Source organism: Clavelina lepadiformis, chromosome 5 (genome assembly GCF_947623445.1).
Source record: "Clavelina lepadiformis chromosome 5, kaClaLepa1.1, whole genome shotgun sequence".
Classification (NCBI taxonomy): Eukaryota; Metazoa; Chordata; class Ascidiacea; order Aplousobranchia; family Clavelinidae; genus Clavelina; species Clavelina lepadiformis.
The window spans coordinates 3572655-3594018 of NC_135244.1; the positions used below are offsets into that span (position 1 = coordinate 3572655).

Below are 21364 nucleotides of genomic sequence, written 5' to 3' on the forward strand. Positions count from 1 at the left end.
TTCCGGGGTTGCTTTTATCCCACAAAATAAATTAATTGCACAAACTATTTATCTCTAAAGTGATAAAATCAAAAAATTAATCCGCCGAATATCCTCGAATAAGTAAAAAAATCGCAGCAAACTCAATTATTGATAATAGTCGTAAGGGCGTGAAATAACAAATAATATTAAATTTGACCTACAAACGAAACAAGAAAGGTAAGAAAAAGAAACGTTGAAAGTCAACTTAACCAAAGACAAGACAAAAGAACAGTTTGTTGAGGTCATATTTTGCGTTACAGTCACAGTTTGATGGGTGTTCCGGTCTCGTGGAGACAAACTAAGAAAAAGCATCGTCGCTGGTGGGCGCTCTAGTTCACGGATAATATTTAAGAAATAAAAGACTGAAAGAAACGATTGCCTGGCACTGAGCGGTTTCTACTTTGTCCAAGCCAAATATCAGAGACATGAAAATATAACCAACGCTGAGCCACTCAAAGTCGTTGATTAAACTCACTGCTTGTCAAGCTCATAATAATTAATTTAAATATAATATTTGCGACACAGATGGCTTACAGTAGTGACGTGTTCAGTTGATGGAAAGTGCACAAAAATCAAAAGAAATTGAGCAAAGATTAAATAACGCAGCACAACACGAGCAAATAGAAATTTCTGCTCGTTCTGGCGTAGACATGGTGTTTAATTACCGCGATGAGTCTTTCTTCATTCCCTTCAACCTCCTTCGCCTGTATGCAAGGATCGAAGATTTGCTGTTTCTCGCTTCGTTTAATCATTCTCCTGATTTACAACACTTTTTAGGTGTGCTCGTTAGTTCTTATTGTTCTTGCGTTGTTAAGAATTGAATTCGTGCTGTTGGTTTGCGATGCCGAAGCCACCATGCTGAGTCTGAAAAAGGATTCAGACATGGTGAGAACAAAAACGCTTTCATTCGCAGCTTGCTACGGCGACGTTTACTTGCACAAATGCTTGAAATAATAAAACAATGACCAAAAACATAATAACTTATAAAATTGTATTTATTGTCCTGAAAACGACTTCCTTTTACCTTTTTAGTAAATCTGAGCTATTTTCGACTTCACTTTTGACTTCGTTCAGGCTGTTCTTGGCTTCGGCCAAACCCTTCCTTAATTCACGTAAATCCTTATGGCGTTGGCTCTTTGATTTTGTCTGCCCGGTGTAAGGGGGCCACGATACGGGCAGAAGAGGTTTTGTTTGATCAACGTTGTTGGCTGTAGTCAACGGTAGAGAGATGTTTTGAGTTCTGCAAAACAAACAAACAATCCTTGTAAGTAAAAGTACAAATAGACATGGTTCAGTTAAATAGCTTCAACATGAAAAATTTTGACTTGTGTAAATATCATATACTGTAAAACCAGATGATCAAAAACCTTGATGCTGTTTCCTTTAAGAGCGTTTCGGCGAGGGACAACTTATCCCTGTATATTCTCTGCAATGAACGTACTGATTCTTCTAGTTCGCAGCAGATGCGCTCGAGACTGCGCATACGTGCTTCTGACTGCTGAATCTGCTTCATATATTCATTCATGTTGCTGCGCATTAAAACGAGAATCAAATAAAATTGACGGCTTTTAATTTTCATGCTGTAGAAGTGTTGTGCATATACCGAGCACGTAGTACGTACAAGCGTTTTGAGTAAAACATTTACAAGTACAATTCTAACTAAATACACAGGGTGGGCAACTGAAAATCTTAACAAGCAATTGACAATACAATCAATATTTTCCAAGTTTTTCTCAGTGAATCAGTTTTTAGTTTGAAAAAAGATGAACTCACCTGAACCAGGTCCGAGATTCTTTGTGAAGTCGCTTACATCTGGGGACACTTTGCTCCGTGAAAAGCAGGACAGAATTTTCACAGATTTTTGACAATTGTTGCTTCTCATATTTGTGTAACTGCTCATTGCTGTAATCAAGCCCTGCAAATAAGACACCAAGTATTCTTAACTGACATTCATAAACGTTTTTTAAAAGAGAACTAATTTTTCCAAAAAAGTAAATCTGGAATCTTTCTACTTTAAAATTTTTTTTACAATTAAGCTAAATTAAACAAGAAATTTTACTGTAACTTTTACGATATTTCTAATTTTACTTCTGCCAACAACGACGTACGTTTATTGTGTTTGTGTTTCTTGAATAATTTATAAACTTCACGAGATTGTTCGGAAAATTGGATCATCTTCTCTTCGAGGCAATCCTTGGATCTTGAGCCTTCATCAACAAATACAGATGCCGGCGTCTTATCTTGGATCACGGCTCGATCGAGTTTACGTATAATTTCGCTGATCTGGTCAAATTCTGTCCGGATCTGCCACAAAAAAGACAAGTTTTGCGCTAAGGTTGTAATTACTGCCTTATTTAAATATTTTATTTTCATTATTAACTATTACCTTATATTTTACAGCAGCATTATCTCGACTAACTATACGTTAAAAATTCTATGATGGTGTGATTACGGTTGTTCATCGCCGATAGAAGTGACAATTCATAATATGGCTACAATAATAATTACTCGTAAGGCGTTTTTCATTTTCAAAATTAAAAATTCGACGCACATGAGCGTCAAATTTTGTTAGAACACGCTTTGGTTGATTAGGGACTTTCTTCATTTTGACAAGCTCACAACAATAAAATTAAGCGGGGATCCGCACAATTTACTGTACTGTGAGTCATCACTGACATAATTTGTCAAACACTTGACTAGGTGGACATCTCTTACTTGTCTAAGACATTTCACTTTCTCTGTGATCTGGGTGAAATATAACTTGAGTTCGTTGACCTCGGGCGGTGTGGTGAGCAGAAGTGAAATAACTTGCAACAATGAGGTTTCACGTTGGTAGCTGCAATTTCACATTACAATGCTGCTAAATTTAACGCTGAACAGCTAAATTGTATAATTTCTGCAGTTGAGGTTGTTTTACAACTTTCTTGTTTATTCTCATATGTCTCAAGTTTTATTTAAATTAAAAAAGTCTAAACAATAAAGATTTCAAAACTGAACACGTCATGTATTCTCGGCAAATTTTCATTTAGACAACAACTCACTGTTCTTCAAAAATCTCCAAGGTTGTCTTCAAACTGCTCACCCTAGTTGAAAGTTCACTTCGCAGTATCTGAACTTTCATCACCCGACTTTTCAAGTAAGATCTACAAACAGACAAAAATTGCAAATTTTAAACAAAATCATACAATCTGTGTTGGTACCTCAGTCATATTTTTGTAAACTTCTAGTGTCCAATGTTACTTACACAAACCACTTCACTCCAAGACGGATCAAAGTTTGCACAAGCAGCAAATACTTCACAGATTTCCGGATATCGAAGAGCGTACTTGAACATACTTTGGCCAAACTTGAATCATTCTCGAGAGATAGCGATGATTTTACTTTTGGAGGTTTACCTGTTATGTGTATCATATATATTAAAGTATACGATAACTAATTGTGCGTTAATGCCAGCAATTAACTTGCAAATTACTTATATTTGTATAATTTTACAAAGAAGTCAAGCTTCATCATTTAGATGTGGTTAACTGAATATTATGTGTTTAATAATTCTTGAAGTTAAACACTTACACGTATGGGGTATTGGTATTGGTTGAAAATCGGACACATCTGTGCTAAATAATATGATGGGGTTTTCCGGTCCGGTGGCTGGATAATCTCTGACAGGAATGAAAGCTTCAATTTCAAACTGCCCTCCTTCATGCAACATCAACTGACGGCTAGAACGAATGTCAGTTAGTTCAGCAACGTGTTCTTGAAAGGAAACTAACCTATCAAAAAATAAACTCCAACAATTAGTTTAAACTACAGCGTCGTTAAAAATGACTCTCATACTTCTTTTTAAACAGGACTATGACTATGGTACCAAAAGAAACTTTTTATGTTTGGAAAAAACTAGATTACAGCAATTTTTCCCGTTTTTCACACTAACGTTTTTTCAGGTGAAATATAAACTTTATGAGACATTGCTGATGGGAAGCTAAAGACGTCAATGACAGTTTTAGTGAGGATATTTTCCACTTCGGTGAAGTAACGCTCAAATGTCCAGATTTTATGTGGGTCGCATTCCAAGATTCCAGAGAGCACAGGGGTAAAAAGTTGCTTTAACCCTCTGAAAATTAAAGGAAAAATAAGTAAGACCTTTTAGAACCGTGGTAAAGGATGTGTCACTTTTTGGAAGATTTGGAAACCAATCTTGGAATGGTCTAGACATCAAAAAACTAACAAGAAACCACAAGTGATTCATTTTTATGGTTAATCTCAGCAAAACTTTGATGAAACATCTTTATAGGGAAAGTCCAAACCCCTCAATGGCAACAACATTCTTAAGTGCATATTGTATATTCTTTATCGACTTTCACTGGTTGAATGGAGATTACTACAATTGATTTTGCCAACAAATGGCACCAATAAATTGTTAAATGGAAAACTTGAATAAATAAATGTATGGAAATCAAAGCATAATATCAACGGTAATGACAGCATTTAAATGTTGTAAAAATACACTATCACTTGCTTTACACAAACATTCACTTAGTCTACCATAAACAAATAATACATTACTGGGAGAGGCGACATGTTTTCGGTAGTTCCTGGCTCCACTCAATGTTTCCTCGTTCTGTCGACTGCACACCCGAAATAACACCAGATGGTTTTTCGGTTGTTATCTTGTACCTACCAAAAATTGTATTGAATGCAGCCAGTGCAGAAGGAGAGAGCAAAATATACACAAACGAACTTTGTTCAGCCAATGTTTACTTTCTAAATGCTTTAACGTTTAAACAAACATTTTCAACAAATGCTTGCAATGTTGTAATGATTTTTAGGTAGCGTCCAGGAACTGAAACTAATTGACTTTGAAAAGAATAATATTGCCATTGACTGGCTTCTAAACACTTACATAATTTCTTTGTTTCTCCTAGCGCCACCATATGGTCGAAAAGGAAGTTGTCCTGTAGCGATGTGATAAAAAGTTACACCCATACTCCACAGATCTACAGTGGCTGAGAACTTTTTACTAGGAGGTTTTCTTAAAACGGCACGCTCATAAATGTCTGGGTGCTGCAAACAATGTGAAAAAACGCTTTATTTGCATTAATTCAAAACAAACTTAGGTTTCCTGAAACATACTAAATTTTATTTACCAAATACTCTTCTGTGCCATAGAGAGAGACAAATTGCTCATTGTCATTTAATTCACGGGCAGCACCAAAATCTGTCAACTTGTATATTGCTTTTCCGTCGCTTGCGATAGTTCTCATGATGTTACCAGGTTTTAAATCACGATGCACAATCCCCTTGTCATGCAAATGGTTCATGCCCGCAGCTATAATTAGGAAAAAATGACAATTATTAAAGCCTGGATTTTTGTAAAAACACTGTGGAAACAATAGCACATGACTCACAATGACTGTGTCTGTAACCAATAGTAACTGTTAGATAGTGTATCCTTTTCCTAAGTAGTATGTATATCAACTGTATCATGCAACTATGGCCATTCACAAAATGTGTTCCCTTACTAATATGACTAAGAACCCGTTTGAACTCATCCTCTGGCAAGCCATACAGGTTTTCTGGATCATCCAACATGTTGTACAAGCTACCAGCGGAACAAAGTTCCATGATAATAACATCGTGTTTCGTAGACACCTGCAAAAATAGAATGATTGACTTATGTCTTTGCACATTCAGACTAAGCGCCAGCGCTGAGTTCCACAACGTTTACAAATTGCAAGAAAGAATAAAAATATAATACATAATGAAATGATCAATTTAACCTCTTCTTCAACATCATATAGACGAACAATATTTTCGTGGTCAACTTTTCTCAATACTTCATACTCCCTTTTTCGAACATCATTTGGTCGCGCAACAAAATTAAGTGAATTGAATACTTTAATCGCATATTCCTGGCCAGTTTTCTGCAATGTTAGATCTCTGTGTTATGATTCCAGTAAGTATATACAATAAAGTAATAAAATGTTTACACATATGGTTTAACAAAATATTTGTCGCTGTTTATGTTTTAGTGTAGCTATCAGCCTAATTTGATGCAATCTTTAATGCTACATATGTACACTTTTTACGAAATACTGCAAAATGTTCAGCAATGGTACCTTATTTCGTCCTTTAAAAACAAACCCCGTGGCCCCCTGCCCAAGCACATCAGAGGTTGACCAGATATAACTGTTGGTTGTTCTTATCGAAGAACTAGTGTGGGCAGGGTGGGGCATCATTATATCTGCAAATTTAAGAAGAAAGTTTAAAACCTCGGTACAATATGATAAAAGCTAAAATTGACGGAAGTAGCAACAAACAATCAAAAGTTACAAAATGTTTTTTATTTATGGCTGCTAAGTAAAACTTTAGGTTTCGAATAGAAGTGCACAACCAAGTGAAGTTAGACATTGCACTGAAACCAGACCACAGAATTTGGTTTATGGAAATAAAGTGTTCTATGCATAAAATACTGGCAACCAAATGTGTTTACGCAGAATCTGCTGCTTTCTACTTAATAAATTTTTTTTATACATTTTAAAACGATAGAATAGTGAGTCTGCGTGCATTCAACAGGCCAGAAAAATAAGCGAAGAATTGCACTAACAAATTTGTGCATAAACCACTGTCCTGTAACAAAAGAAATCCAGCACACCATACAAATCAGAAGGGGTTCATGAAAGCCAAGATATATTTCATTGAAATGATTAAGCTTAAAAAATATCTCCCCTTGGAGAACTGAATTAGTTGCACAATTTTTTTTGCACAGTAAACTGTATTCCCACAGAGAACTGAAACTTTACGATCCGGCTTTAACAGGGTTGTGCACAACAAAGTTTTCCAGACTGGAAAGCATGGCACTTTTCAACGAGATCTTGGGGGTGTAGGACGGCCAAAATCGTGGTGACCAAATGTACGATGGTTAAAATTAGGGTTCACTGGGTGCAAAATAGTGCATTTTGCAGTCCGGTAAGCAAAACGCAGTGACACCGTTTTTGAGAGGTAAATGTAAATGTTTTCAAGGTAAACACTCGGGTTCAGCAAGCACAGTCTTCAAAGCTCTCGAAGGTGCAGTAGACATGCTTTCCACTATGGAAGATGTTGGTCTGAATGGAAAATAATGTAATAGTGCGAGGAAGAAAGTCCAAAGAAAAGTCCAGTTTGCAAACTTTCCAATAAGGGGGACCAGCAGCTTATACTAAATGGTACTTGCCTTATAAAACCAAGAAACAGCCTACATCGCCAAATTTTAACAACTAAGCTAAGCAAATAAAGATAATACAATTAAAAGCTTGTCATGGTCAGCTGGATAGTCTTAAATGGTACCTTATAATGGTACAAGGTATACCTTAATTAATCTATATACTGTTTAATAGTCTATAAAAAAGAAAAGTTTAGTTGAATTGCTCATAGAAGTTTGAGCATAAACATCACAAAATTCTACTGAGCACACTTTTATTCACATCACATGAGTCTGCATCACTCTTAATTTCAACAATTCAGCTTGGCCTACTCCAGCACAATTATACACTGACTACAGCCTAAAGTATTAAAACTAAAGACTAAAGCTTTAAACTAAAGTATTAAAACAGGAAGTACCGCTACCGGTTAATCACAATTTGTACCAGTATAAGCCTAGGCTAGGATAAAGAAGTGTATTTTACAGCTCTCACAATTACTAATACAAGAAAACTGCTTAATTGATAATAGGCATCACTTGGCAATTAGACTATATGTTACGGGACAGCGGTATAGACAGGGCTGATTTTTCGTCCCCGCCGCGCTTTTGGCGAAAAATAAAATGATTGAAATGATTGATTAGTTACCATTCCATGCTTATTTCTAAGATTTGTGCTTATTTTCTTAGAAAATAAAGTACAATGTCTTAGAAAATACTAATGTGCTTATTACAAATAAGCACATTCACAATCCCTTTAGTATACCATTTTGTACCAAAAAGATACCAAAATTAAGAACATGCAAATAATGTCTCGTTTTTTTAGGAACATTGATTGGTTTCTCCTGCTGTGCACTTTTTAAGGTAATATTCTACTTTCGTTTCCTAATTGTCTTTATTTTTGAGTCCAGACCGATGGCAACCCTTGCTATAAGCCTACTCGTCTATATATATATCGCCATATCGGTACATCTTTTATAGGCTATATGTGGTAGCATGGTACGGTAGCAAGAATCATTGCGTTATACATGAACTATTGATATTCAAAACAATTTCGTTAACCTAAAACAACAACAAGTATAGACTGTGCAACTTATACTCGAATCCTGTAGGTAACTAGGTAGGCCTAGCATTGCACAAATGAAATAAAAATTTTGAAAGTAATAAAGTCAGCAGCTGCCGCGTGCGCTGGTTTTCGTGCGCTATGCAAACGTTAAACATAGTGAGCTGGCAATTTGTCGCTTGGAGTTATGCTACATAAAACATGGACTTTTACTATTTCAAAAGAAAAGATCGTACGTTTGAAGCAATTTTTGACAGTTTCTTGTTTACCCTACTTTAATGTTATAACATAGTAACCTAAACCTAACCTTCCTTCTAATCCAAATCCAATTGCAATTAAATCAGAAAGGGCTAAAATTAACTTTGTGCATTCCCATTCTCCAAATGACCTAACCTAATCCAGTATCTTTAACAATCTGCGTGACTTAATTTCGGCGAAATATTACCCTCTAAAAGTTATAGGTCGTACGATATGTGCAGTGAATGGTGGTGAAGTCAAAACCGCCACGTTTTTTCGTGGAACTGCGACATCAAACATATAGGCCTACTACACAGGTTACAGGGCAGGCTTACGAAAGAGAATCCTAAAAAGCTAGCAAATAGGTATACCAGTAGATATGTCGTTTTCAATACGATCCAAATAGCAAACAGCGATTTTCAACAAAAAAGTATAGAAACTGTTACAAAAACATTTTGTGGATATTTCAAAAAGGAAAAAACAACTATAACCACAAAGCTAGCAAAACGGTACGACATCGTTAGAATACATTCTTCAAAACAACAAGGAGGCCAAACTATCAAAAACTATTAAATAAAAAAAAGAGCTACTCACACCCTACCGTTTCTGGGAAAGAAGCACTGGCACTGTCCAGGCGCTGTTTTAATCCACTGATGTTGAGCGAAAACCGGTTTATCGTGCATAGTCGAAAACATGCGGTACAGTTTCAAGTCTCTCCTACATCAAACTGCTGGACTGAGTAACAATTTTAACGTACGATAGTTTTTAAAGGCTGAATATATCTTTTGAAGATAAAATCTGCAACATGTAATAAGACGAAAGTCAACAAAACCAGGATCCAGATGTAGGGGAATCACCGATGAGAAGGCAGTTTCACATCAACAATCGTTGCGATCGTCAGGTGCTTTTCAAATACGACATGGAGACATTCTACAGGTTTGCAGCGCTTTTGATTTAACTTCGCGCAAGTTATGTGCACTGGTTTGGGAACCGAAACTGCGGCAAGTGGCAGAGAAACTTTCTTGAACATTAGTAAGAAGTTAATCAAGAAACAAACGTCTTTGTCTCCAGCTCGCGCGATTGCTTCGGGGTGCAGTGTGCTTTGGTGCGAGAAAGCCTTGCACACTATTCAGCTTTAACTTTTAACTAACTTCAAAGCACGTTCAATGAGGCGTTGCTAACCCACTCCGAGCAAGCAATGCCAAAAATCTTCTAAATCTAAAAATATAACATATCTTGATATCATTTCGTGACTACTGGCGTCTGTTGCGCAAAATCTGACGTAAACGCACAACCCTTGAATACAGCATTTCAGTCAATGGTCTTCTTTTTACGGGGTTATAACGGGTCAGCACGAAAAGTCAAATTTACAGACAACAAGAAGTTGCGTCTACATAGGCGCAACTTATCTTTATGTTCCGTACATAGGCAATATAGGCTAATTGAGCAATCGCATGCCATGACCAAGAGCCTAACGTGACACAAGGTTAGATTAAATTATTCATCGCCACACAGTGCGCCTATTTAAAGCTTTGTGACGCACAACTTCGCAATAATCCACCGAAAGTGACGATAAATTAGTTTCATGAACTAGTCCAGACAAGGTCACAACATTCGAGGATAACTAAAGAAGAAACACGCTACACTGACACCCTCACATCCCTAGCACACGTTTTGAATACAACAAGCATTACGAGCTCACGATGGGTTACACTGGTAACATTGCATTCACAATCTTAGTTCGGTTAACTCAACTGTAAACCCTCTATCACCAACCCTATGATCTTCCTTATTTAACCACGAAACTCGAGGTCTCAGTTTGGTATTGATCTTACAACTTTATATGAACTTTCTGGAATTGAACTCACTGCTTTTAATGAGTTATTTAATTCAAAATAACTTACTACAAAAAACTTGGGGCAAGACTGTCACAAATTTTTAAGACGAGGAAATAACAACGGGATACACATCTTAAAAACTAACTGATAAATTTCATTTTAACGCAGGCTTTCGTAGCTATCAAAGTCTACTTTGTCGAGGGGTGTAATTTTTTTTCGAATTAGGTAATAAAATACAACCTATATAAAAAAAGTGCACCCCGAGATAGCCACTGAACAGTGATTGTTGAATTCATACAGTTAGGATGACCAGCACGGCGACATTAAATATAAAGAATTTTTAGGATATCCACTATGTAAAACCATTCTCAGAATTTCAGGCAACCCTTGGTAAAGGTTAACTTTAATTTCTCTATTACCAGTGCTTGGTGTAATCCGAGAATGGGCTGTTTTGCAAATACGGCTCCTTAAAAACTTGCAAAAACGTTGGGCATTTTTTTTATTCGAGACCCCGCCATACCATACTTTTACCCTTAAAACCGTAGGCGTCATCTACGCCTAAATCAATGTCATTCCTTTACCCTTAAAAGCGGGGGCGTTATCTCCGCCTAAAATCTTTGTCTGAAAATAAAGCTCCGTCTGTTTATCTAACATTTATACAATAAATGTACAATAGTTGTACAGTAGTTACCAGTTGTCATAGCCCATAATAATAAAGCATTGGCTTGGAAAGATCGATATTTAGATAGTAGATAGGTGACTAAGTATCAACAAAATAAAAGATATACTACAGATGTAGAATAGATGGAATATTTGGGATTACGTGATACGCGTTATGATGATTCAAGCTTCTGGCGCGGCTTGTTTAAATAGCTTGCGGTTTTTACGGCAATGGGTAGGCAGCACGTGTCCAAAGAAATATGAATAGAATAACGTGCGTAGGTGGAAAAATGTTCATTCACAAAGTTTCACAGTAATTACGTAAGCAAAATTACAACATGGCACTAAACAATTCCACTACGTGTATATCCGGAGTCCTCAGTATACTTCAGAAAATCCAACACTTAAGTTATATCAGCTGTTTTTAGTCAAATGCCGAATGATCATATGATAACGCATCATATTTCACCAAATAAAGGGTTTCACTTTTCAGATCTGCACACACATCAACACGTGACAAATATCAAGCTACCTACGTCATCGAGAAATTTGTTTCCAAGCCCGTCGTGACCCAGTAAACCAACAACGTGAAATTTCAATTAGTTCAGTTCCATTGATTGCGTCTGCCAAGTGAAATCAATTGAGACAACGAATATAGGGGAGGAAGTTTTTGCACGTTTGCTGTCGTTTAACACTGCTGGTGTTATTTATTTACTACGAGTTCTTGGAATATTTTAAAACTTCCCCATGTGTAGTTATTAATGACGTAAGCGGGTATTTTACAAAAAATTTCATCGTATTATTTAAATAAATGCCTATGCGTCAAAATATCCGGCAATGTGAAACGTCATTTTCCGCTGGATGGCATGACTCATTAATTATTGCTGATAAACTTACCTCGGAAGTTATGGTATTCGACAGCGTAAAAGCCCCACTTTTATAATCAAAATGACCTGGGGCTAGAAAAATGCAAAGCTAAAATTTTGCGTAGGCTGATATTATCGTGACAATGCGAGTATAAACTATTGACGGTATAATTTTCAATGTTGTGAAAATGGCTTAAAGCTACTCAAAACACAACAAATTCGAACAAGCAAAACAGCTTTCCTCAAAGTGTACATTTTAATTTGGAATGCGTGTAGTCTCAAACACGGCCCTACTTCTATATGAAACACTTACAATATAGCGACTAACAAGCCTATAGATTTTTCGTTTATGAATAGGAAAACGTTTCCCTGTATCAATCCTGTCAGAAAACTTGCCAGCAGCTAACGACTAGCTAGCGCATTACATTTTTAATTAAAATGTCATTCAGACCTGGAACCACAAACCGCCAATGAACAGAAAACATCTGAAGTTGAGACTGGCAGAGTACTAACAAGAGGAAGGAAGCCGATTGTATTCATATAAAGGCAGATATGAAATAAGCCTATATGCAAATAAGTAAGACTAGTCAAGAACGCAAACGATGCTTTAGTTGGCCAAAGGTAAAGAACCACGTTGGAGTCAATCGAAAAAGTTTCCGAAAATTAGTAATTTGAGGAGGCCATTAGAAATGTCATAATAACCCAAAATTGACTCAAACAAAAACGAGAAAATAGCTCAAAGATGGCCGCAATTTAATGTTAAATACGTGACGAATACCTTTGCGGGAAATGGCGGTCGACCTCACAATCAAAAAGGAAAACAAAGCTATTATTTCCAAAAAGTCGTCAGTAGTTACCGGATAGCTACCAACAGCGGCTAATCACCATTTTGGTTTTACGTTACATCACTAAGCGAACAACAAGTGCTTTTCTTCTAAGACATAGTATGGCTTGAATGGCCTAATAATATTGGCACTTATCTATATATTGTTAACCTGCTAATCTTTAGTAGCATTATAGAAAACTGACTTTCAAGTTACCTACTCTACATTTACGACTTGTTACCAAGACAAACAGGTTTGAGCACTTGTCTTGGATAGCGGACTATAAACGTACCCAAGAGAGCCCTTCTGTTAAGTAAGAAAAACGTCGTAATATCTGTTCTAGCGAATCTTTTTGTGTTATTTATTACTTTACGGCCAGTGCAACACCTCATTTGTGTAGTCTTTTCGGATGCTAGCAGGGCGTATAATCTAATTATTTCATATCGAAATTGATGCTACGAAAAGCTAAGTTACTGCCTTACTATTCCGTATTTGGTATGCTAAATTCTTACTTACAATTCAGTGCTGGGCAAACACAAGCATGGATTGAATTTTATCCACTTGACTACACTACGCCGCCTAAATTCACAATGACTGCAGGCGCAGTAATGACTTGATTTTCTGATTTTGACAGCGTGAAAATGCGCTAGTCAAAGCATCATTGACGGAAAGTTGGTACAGACAGACAAATGCATTACGTACGATATCCCTTCATGCTATTCTTAGAGTGTGCGTAAATGATGGTGTAAGCTTTTTCGCTTCCTGTAGCTATTTAATGTACCAATTTTATGTACTCGTACTTGTTCACTATGGACCAGTATGTTATCAGTTATCACCCTCAGTGCGGACGACTCTATGACCTCTCTAATGAACATTCAGATCACTGCAGTTGAATTGATCAACGCGATCGGCAAAACCGTTCATTAATTTCAACAGGATACTGAAGGCTGTTCAGTGTTTAGTAATAAAAACTTTGATAAAGTCAAGACATACAAGAACGAACAAAGAGCTTTTGTGACAAAGACATTAGCAAACAAGCAGGAAACATGGGGTTTTCCCAGCCACACAAGCGACCTAAATCGATACAAGTAAGCAATACATGGTCGTCGTCATTCAAGTTCGTCTCCTGCGGTGGTTACGTTCGCAGGCAGAAAAAAGGTCTAAAAACTGGTTGTTTCGAAAACAAATTCTTATCCTGGCACCAGCTTTTATTGAAATTGCCTTTCCTATGACGTTTCAAGGTGATTTTTTCGCGACATACTTGTCCATGTAGGTTACAGCAATATTAAATACTTTTAGCGAGAACGATACAAAAAGTGACTAAGAGTAGTTGAACTAGTAACCTGATTCGGAAGTTTTCGAAAAGCGGATCACGGGGAATTTCAGGGAAAGTTGACGAAAAGCACGCGGATATGCCACGAAGAGTTTAAACATTGAACCGTCCTTTGTCACACGTACACAGTGTTATATATGGCGCCCCGTAACAGCACGAGAAGTTACAATAATAAAAACAGCATCCCTGTAAAAAGAATCGAGAGCTTTCCAAGCGAACCACAGCCCTCCAGGTAAAGGCTTTATCTTTTTGTACAAAACACAATACGTTTTGCACAATATGGTATCTCACTCATCCACCAGTCGCTAATTAAAACGCGTGATATTACATGTAGTACGACTCAGTGAAGCAAAGATAGACGTTTGTTTTAGCACGTCGAAAAATTCCCGTTCTAACGTCAGCAAATAATAATGTGTGTGCACTCACATGTTTGACGGTGCTTTCTTATCACTCTCTCAAGCTTGTCAGACCAAAAAAACCTGATGACGTAATCAACGTGATTCATAAAATGGCGTCATGGCTATACGTCTTACATATTGACCTAAAAATCAATGAGACTTTCCCGGACAACAATAAACGATGCCTCGTCTATACTCTGGCTGACATTATAAATGGTGTCGATTAAAATAGGCCCAAGTACGCCTTTTACCAGAAAAGACAACCGAAAAACTAGTTTAGTACTTTAGCTGGGTTAATTAAATAACCACAAAGCGGCCGAGAAGGGAAATTCAGCGTGACTAACCCGAAACTAAACTATGCTGCGGCGACCAGAGGAAAATTTATAAAAAAAAAGATAAAAATAACATTTTTTCGCGGAATTGTTCGTCAGGCTCACTGGCTCTATGAGTTGAATCAAACCGAAACGTCGCCGTCGTCGTTTCGGTTTGAGCAAAACCTGTTTGACGAAACAACGAAATTTATATAAAGTTTTCATAGAATTTGTTCAAATAAAACGCCACAACAACTCGTTAAAATGAGAATTTGCGGTCAGACGGTGTTTTCTTACGGCTGTGTGTGTTTTTTAAAAATATTTTAAAACACATCAGCAAATTTTAGCGTTATCAAAAGCAACCACAGTTTAAACAGAGGTCATGCGATCTATCGTAGCATGAAAGTAGATATACATATAAGATATATACTATGTGCCTGTCTGCTTATATGGTTTTAGCTGTTAGAAATGCCATAGCCTTAGTCTGGACACAAACTAGACATCGACGCAACCGGAAAGAGACCATCAGAAAGCAAAGTGCCCAAATCTTTGAAACCAACATTTCCTTTCTGTAGTATACTGCTGAACAGTGGGTATTTTGTAAGAGACATTAAACCAAATTCAAATTGAATATTATTGATACTACTTTGACAGAGATATTTTCTTACGTCTTTTCATCAAACTTGCATCGTTTTCTGTAGCGAATACCTCCATCGCCTCGCCAGCTATTTGCGATTTCAAACTTCAACTTCTGCTTCTTTATCCACTCAAAAAGAATCAAACCAAATGCTATTTATTGAGAAAGAGAAAACCAACACTCACGATGCAAACCCACAAGCGCAAACCAACAACCTTTTGTTAACTTTTAGGCTATGTGTGAAGTTGCTCAAGAATTTGTTTTCTTCAAACGTATTGATTTATTTCCAGTGCTCAACCGAAAAACATCTCAAAAATTAAAATATGGTATTTCTGGTGCTATCTGTCCATTTTGTGGGCACAAGAGATGGTACTAAATTGGGCATTGGCAACACAAAGCACAACTAAAGTAATGTTTTGTAAATATTTTTAAAGAGATATCAGGCATCGAAAAACAAAAACACCCCCGCATGTAAAGCATAAGGTTGTTTGCAACCGCATCCTTGCCTGCGTTTGTCTCAAATATCTCCCAGAAACATTCTACCGGTAATAACAAATGAAAGTCGACCTTCCACAAGACAGTGGTGATGTAATATTCTACACGTCAAAGGGAGTTTTACTGTAATTGTTTGCAAATGCGGTCAAAATTCCGCACGTCATTGTAATAGAATATTCAAAAGTTTTTATCACGGAAGGCCGTTGTGATGATTAAATCACCGACGCTGACGTATTTAAACGTCATCACAGCCTGCGAATATCATCACTGATTTGTTTTTGAAAGGTTGCGGTTTCGATTTTATCCTCCATTATTTATTATTAATCTGGAATATTTGCGTGATTATCTTTATCTATTGGTGACATCATATATCTCGACAGGAAAAAATGAACAATTTTTTCTGGAATTCATGCTTTTGAAATATATCAAAAAATTAGCTCTTTACTTGAGGAAACAGAAATAAGAAATATCCTTTGCGGTCAGTTTATATGCATAATTATTACCTATCTACATAAGTACAAGTAATTACAGTTCGACGGGAATAAATTTATAGCTTAAATCAGTAGCAAAACAATTGCTTGACTGAATTTTATAATGATATTGTGAATTATTTTTGGTTATAAGTATTTTAAATATAAACCTCGTACAAATAATTACTGTGGCTATCTTTACTTTTTGAATATTTGACAGCAATAAAAATAAACAATCACAAAATTAATTTCGAAAACATATATTATTCCATAAAAACATGCTTAATGTGCCTGCGATGTCTTAGAGAGGCAATTTCCACGAGAAAAGATGTTGCTGGCTATGCTTGTAAGAACCGCTGTAACTTTTTGTACAACCTATGTAAGAAATGAATTTCGGATACGGCCGTTAAAGATATGATAAATTTCGTAATATATTTGGATTTGTTGTATCGGTATATTTGAAGCAGTACAAGCTGTAGGAATGCGCGAAATGCTTTCACCAAACGTTCATTCAACTTCACTGTAAAAAACTTTGTCTAGTTACAAACTCTTCTACGTTTGGAACTTTTTCTTTCAAATTTCGCTGATCTGACGTATAACAGACTTTGTATGGAACGTTATAGATGCGACCAATCAAACATTTTATAAAAATGATTGAATGAGTTTTTTTTATCTATCGGTTTTCAGTTGTTTCCGAAAAAAAATCAAACTTACTTCTGAGTATTGGCAGCGTAAGTTGCAACGCAAATAAATTAGAAATGTCCTGCTTTTAAGTGCGTATAGGCCTATGTTGTTAATATATACTCTCGCACGTTTAACAACAACCCTTGTGCAGTTGGTGGAAGAAATACTAAAAATTTATTTTTTTATTTGACGACAAATCCAAAAATACGTCGGGACGTTTTATTCACAACCATGCAGTATCTTACCGACTTTCTAGCTCCAATGAAGCGAGGTCTTACAATAATACCCCGAAGCTATAGTTACTTTTTTTATTGCAAGTTAAATTCCTAAGTAACCTTTAACCTTTTTTCCGCGTTACACTCTTCGAAAAGTTTTCAAAATTTTTCTTGCCTTTGGCTGTGATTTCTTGCGAGCGGTTTTCACATTTATTAATTTGTTTATGCAGTTTTCCCACTTCAGTTTAGCAAATGTCAAATATTCTTGCACGAAATGTCTGCGTGTGGCCTCACTTCACTCCGCCCCAAACTCAAAATTGTTATAAAAAACGTGGTAGTTTTGAAACTACACTTAAAATTTGTTCTCATACTTTCAAATAACTATTAACTATTATCAACCTATTTAATATTAACCTTGGGCCCCCACACCCGTTCGGCAACCGAACATCCTCAAATCATCATTTTAGGACACCCAAGTTTCCCAAACACCCTTGCTGCAGCCTTATGCAGTGATATAAATCCTACACTGCAATGAAAGACCAAAAACATGTTGCACACATGTGAATATAGTCAACAGTGAACCCAGTTAAACAGCACCAGTAGCGTTGATCTTGGCCTAGCTGTTTAATTAGAGCGTAATCATCATCAGCAGATGGATTTGTCTTGGGAAGAATATATTTGATAAATTGCAACGTTACCACAAGATCTAGGAATGATCGCCGAAAAATACCCCTTTGACAGAAATATTATCTGTAAGCATTAATTTCAGCTAGATATCTTTCAGAGTACAAACCTCCTCAAAAACAAATTTGCTTATACACTTCAAATATAAAGGAAAACACAGGTTTTTGTACAAGGAAAACGTTCCAGACCAAATGAATGATTTCATTATCTTAAAAATCAATATTTTTAATGTCATACTTAACAATAAAAAGTAAACGTTTATTAGATATGAAAGTGTTTACTCGGTCCCAGTAGCCAGCACTTCCAGATTGCAAAATTCCAGAAAGACTAAAAAACTATACTTGATCAATATTTTAGTTAAACGTAAAAAACGTATAAAACCTTTCGTGCAAATTGAAGTATAAAACTTGGAATCCACCAAGTTAACGCCTTGAAAGCGTGAGTTAAACCACTCACATTTTTATACAAAACTTTGTAAAAATTAGCCTATTCAACTAGCAAAATGCTAAAAATATATTTATAACTGCAGCCAGCAAACTTGGGTCAAGTTTCCGTCCTAGCCACTGATGCAGTAGAGTGAGAATCTCACAACAAGTTCCTCCTTTTTAAAGACTCAACGATAGGAAAAAATCGGAAGAGTAAGTGCCAGTGGCCGCATAGCTGCTGATGTCGTGAAATTTTGGGCCGTATTTAAGCCTGTCGTGACCAAACTACATGTTCGCTGATTCCAGTAAAGCACTTCTAAATTGACTCATAATCCAGGGATTGTGCGCTCAACTGGCAATGCTCAAAGCAAATACCTTCACGATGAGTTAGTCAAGTTACAGAAGGCTGGAGTGTGTTCAGATAATTTTAATAGTTGGCAAGCATTTGTTAAAAGTGTTCCTGCCCACGCGTGCAGGTATTTACAGAATTTTTGCATCACTTTATTGCTGCACGAATGCAAAGTACTTACGCATAAAACTATATACTTTGAAAAATGTTGCATTTATAAACAGTAAAATCTCTCTCTCTCTCTCTCTCTCTCTCTCTTTCGCTTTTTCTTACTCCCTCATCAGTTCTTTCTTCTTATGCTTTATCTTTCTATTCATGCATGCAGCGGGGCTTTCCCAAATTTCGAAACCAATTCGTGAGTGAAATAAACTAAATTCCTTAACGATCTTCGTGACCACTGTCTGATAATTGAGAAAACATCTTGAGCGCTTATTTCCATGCGAGATTTTGTTTCAAGTGTCTTTTTTCCACTTTCCGTGACTTTGCGTCTTTATTGAACTTGGTATATGGAAATGAACCGGAAATCGTGCGAGTAATCGTTTCGAAACGATGGAAGTGCTCAAGACGAATATAGTAAAAATCGTCATTTAGCCACGATTATTTCGTGCTTATCGTTGTCTCAGTTTACCCCTTTTCAGTATTTTGGACAAGTTTGAATTTAGATTTGAACCCCTCATTCAAGTCATTTTGTCCACAGCAAATGCTATAATTACTGACACAACAGTGGTTAGTAGCATAATAAAGCAGCCTACATTTGTGTCAAAAGGCATGGCGACTTTACCAATCAGCGAATTATTCTATTCATTCATTCATTCAATTTGACGATTTTTACAGCTTGATAAAGAACGCAGACTGCCAAGGTTAGGCAAACTATGCCCTGTCCACTCTATTTTATGCATTTATTTAATTCGATTTTGATACCCTGAAACTATTAACAAGCTTCACACAAACAGAAAAACATTAAAAAATAGATAAATACTCACCAAACAAGTTGCCATTCACTTAAGCAAGCAAGATAAGAGTCGTGTGTTATTGATCATATCAATGCATGATGCAAGATGACACTGTTATTTACATATTTTCAGAAAACATTCCAAATGCTACTGAAGTAAAAGCACTGTATGGTAAAAAATAATGAAAAAAAACATGTATAATGTGACCGTAGTTTTCACAAAAGTTGCTAATTTTTTTCTTAACGTTTTTTTATAAGAACTCAATAAATTTTGTACGCTTTTAACAAAAAAAGCTACATTGAGATCCAAATTTCTTTTCAAACATACAAACACTGCATCAATTCAATCTCAGCTTGAGGATTAAAACATATGGAAAAATAAAAAAAAGAAACCGATGAAGTAAAAAATGTGCGCTTACGTGAAGACTTGTCAGTATCTCGTTTCTGTAAAGTCTAACCTAATACGGGCGTGCATTTGTGTGCTGGTTGTAAAGAAACTATTAAAAAGCACTAATTGTTGTTTTGAGTTCATGGATGAGCTATCCGTGGATCCATTCATTACAGCAACTGCAGCAAAACAGCTTTGCAGCAGGAGATCTGATGCGACGTTTAAGTAAAGGCCAAGGAAAAAGATTTTAAGTGATTTGTATAGGCTTTACAAAATGGCGATACGGGTATTTTCCGGATTCTAAATTGGGAATCTAAATCTAAATTAATTATCACTTTGGTGCGCAGTGAAATAATAAATCACACAATGTCTTGGCATCAGTCTTATTGAGTCGCTGTGGTTACTTTGATTTATATCGTATATTTTTGATAAAAAGATTTGTTAAGACTGTTATTTCGTTGAATTTAAAGTTACGTTTGAATGGCGTCAAAACAAGTAACAATTAATTCTTCGCAAAGCAATTGCTGTTTGATCTTTAAAACCCGGGTTATTGATTAAACTTGTGAAACACGATTCTTAATGTAAATAGAAAGTAATCTCTTCTATAACTCAAGTATAGGACTAAACAAATGAGAAAAGTTTCCTGTACTGGCAGCAACTTTACACAATTAACTAGTCTTAACACTTCCCTGGAACCATTTAATCCACTTTTTTGCAGTCTTTGCACAACATAACAACCTTCTTTAAAAGGTCACAAATTGAAAAATAAACTGATACGTCTCTTGAATAAAGTTTCAGAAGCCGGCAGCCTGGATCAAAATACAACCCGACATTTCTGAGCAGATCTTATTTCGTTAGCAATCAACGTGTGGAAATTCCCGGTTATTTATAGACGCGGTGGTCCCCATGTCGATCCATTGTGCAAGGTTATATGGTGATAACGTCGTTAGTAATGTCGAGTATAGCTCATATTGAAAATCATTGATTGTAAAACATTGACATGAAGCAAAGAGAGACTCAAGGAGCGAAAGGATGATTCAGGTAAAGGGAAAATATCGAAGGTAAAATATACTATTAGAGCATGACACCGGAAACACGTTGAGAGGGTTTGGGTAAGGTTACAAACGCAACTAAGCAGTTCTGAGGTAACATTTCAAAAATTTTTATCACGGCAGGTAATCACATTAGTTCAGTAGTTTGTGAGATTATTCGCTATAAACAGATTTAGTTGACAGTTATTGCAATTGCAAACGCAGAAAAAATTAATCCGCGCCGATGGAGTAGCAATACGAAGCAACATACGTAATTTAATTTAAGAATGTAAAAGTTGACCCGAACAG

The 21364-nt window shown here is 36.3% G+C and overlaps 1 protein-coding gene across 4 annotated transcripts; it reads right to left on the reverse strand.

Moving 5' to 3' along the window:
- Nucleotides 1-19819, reverse strand: LOC143460661 (serine/threonine-protein kinase TBK1-like). Of its 4 annotated transcripts, none has more exons than XM_076958262.1 (17): nt 19668-19819; nt 6138-6262; nt 5799-5942; nt 5541-5670; nt 5166-5347; nt 4922-5082; nt 4585-4695; nt 3953-4132; nt 3592-3791; nt 3266-3416; nt 3063-3164; nt 2737-2857; nt 2130-2325; nt 1795-1936; nt 1389-1550; nt 1046-1261; nt 1-885 (listed from the first exon to the last, which is right to left on the reverse strand). In XM_076958262.1, exons 2-17 carry the CDS (start codon nt 6255-6257, stop codon nt 795-797), a joined length of 2409 nt encoding a protein of 802 aa, XP_076814377.1. In that variant the 5' UTR covers nt 6258-6262; nt 19668-19819; the 3' UTR covers nt 1-794. The 4 variants fall into 4 exon arrangements, with proteins under 4 accessions (XP_076814377.1, XP_076814376.1, XP_076814375.1 ...); XM_076958261.1 differs by lacking the exon at nt 19668-19819 and adding an exon at nt 15394-15454; XM_076958260.1 differs by lacking the exon at nt 19668-19819 and adding an exon at nt 9097-10135.
- Nucleotides 19820-21364: the final 1545 nt, after the last annotated feature.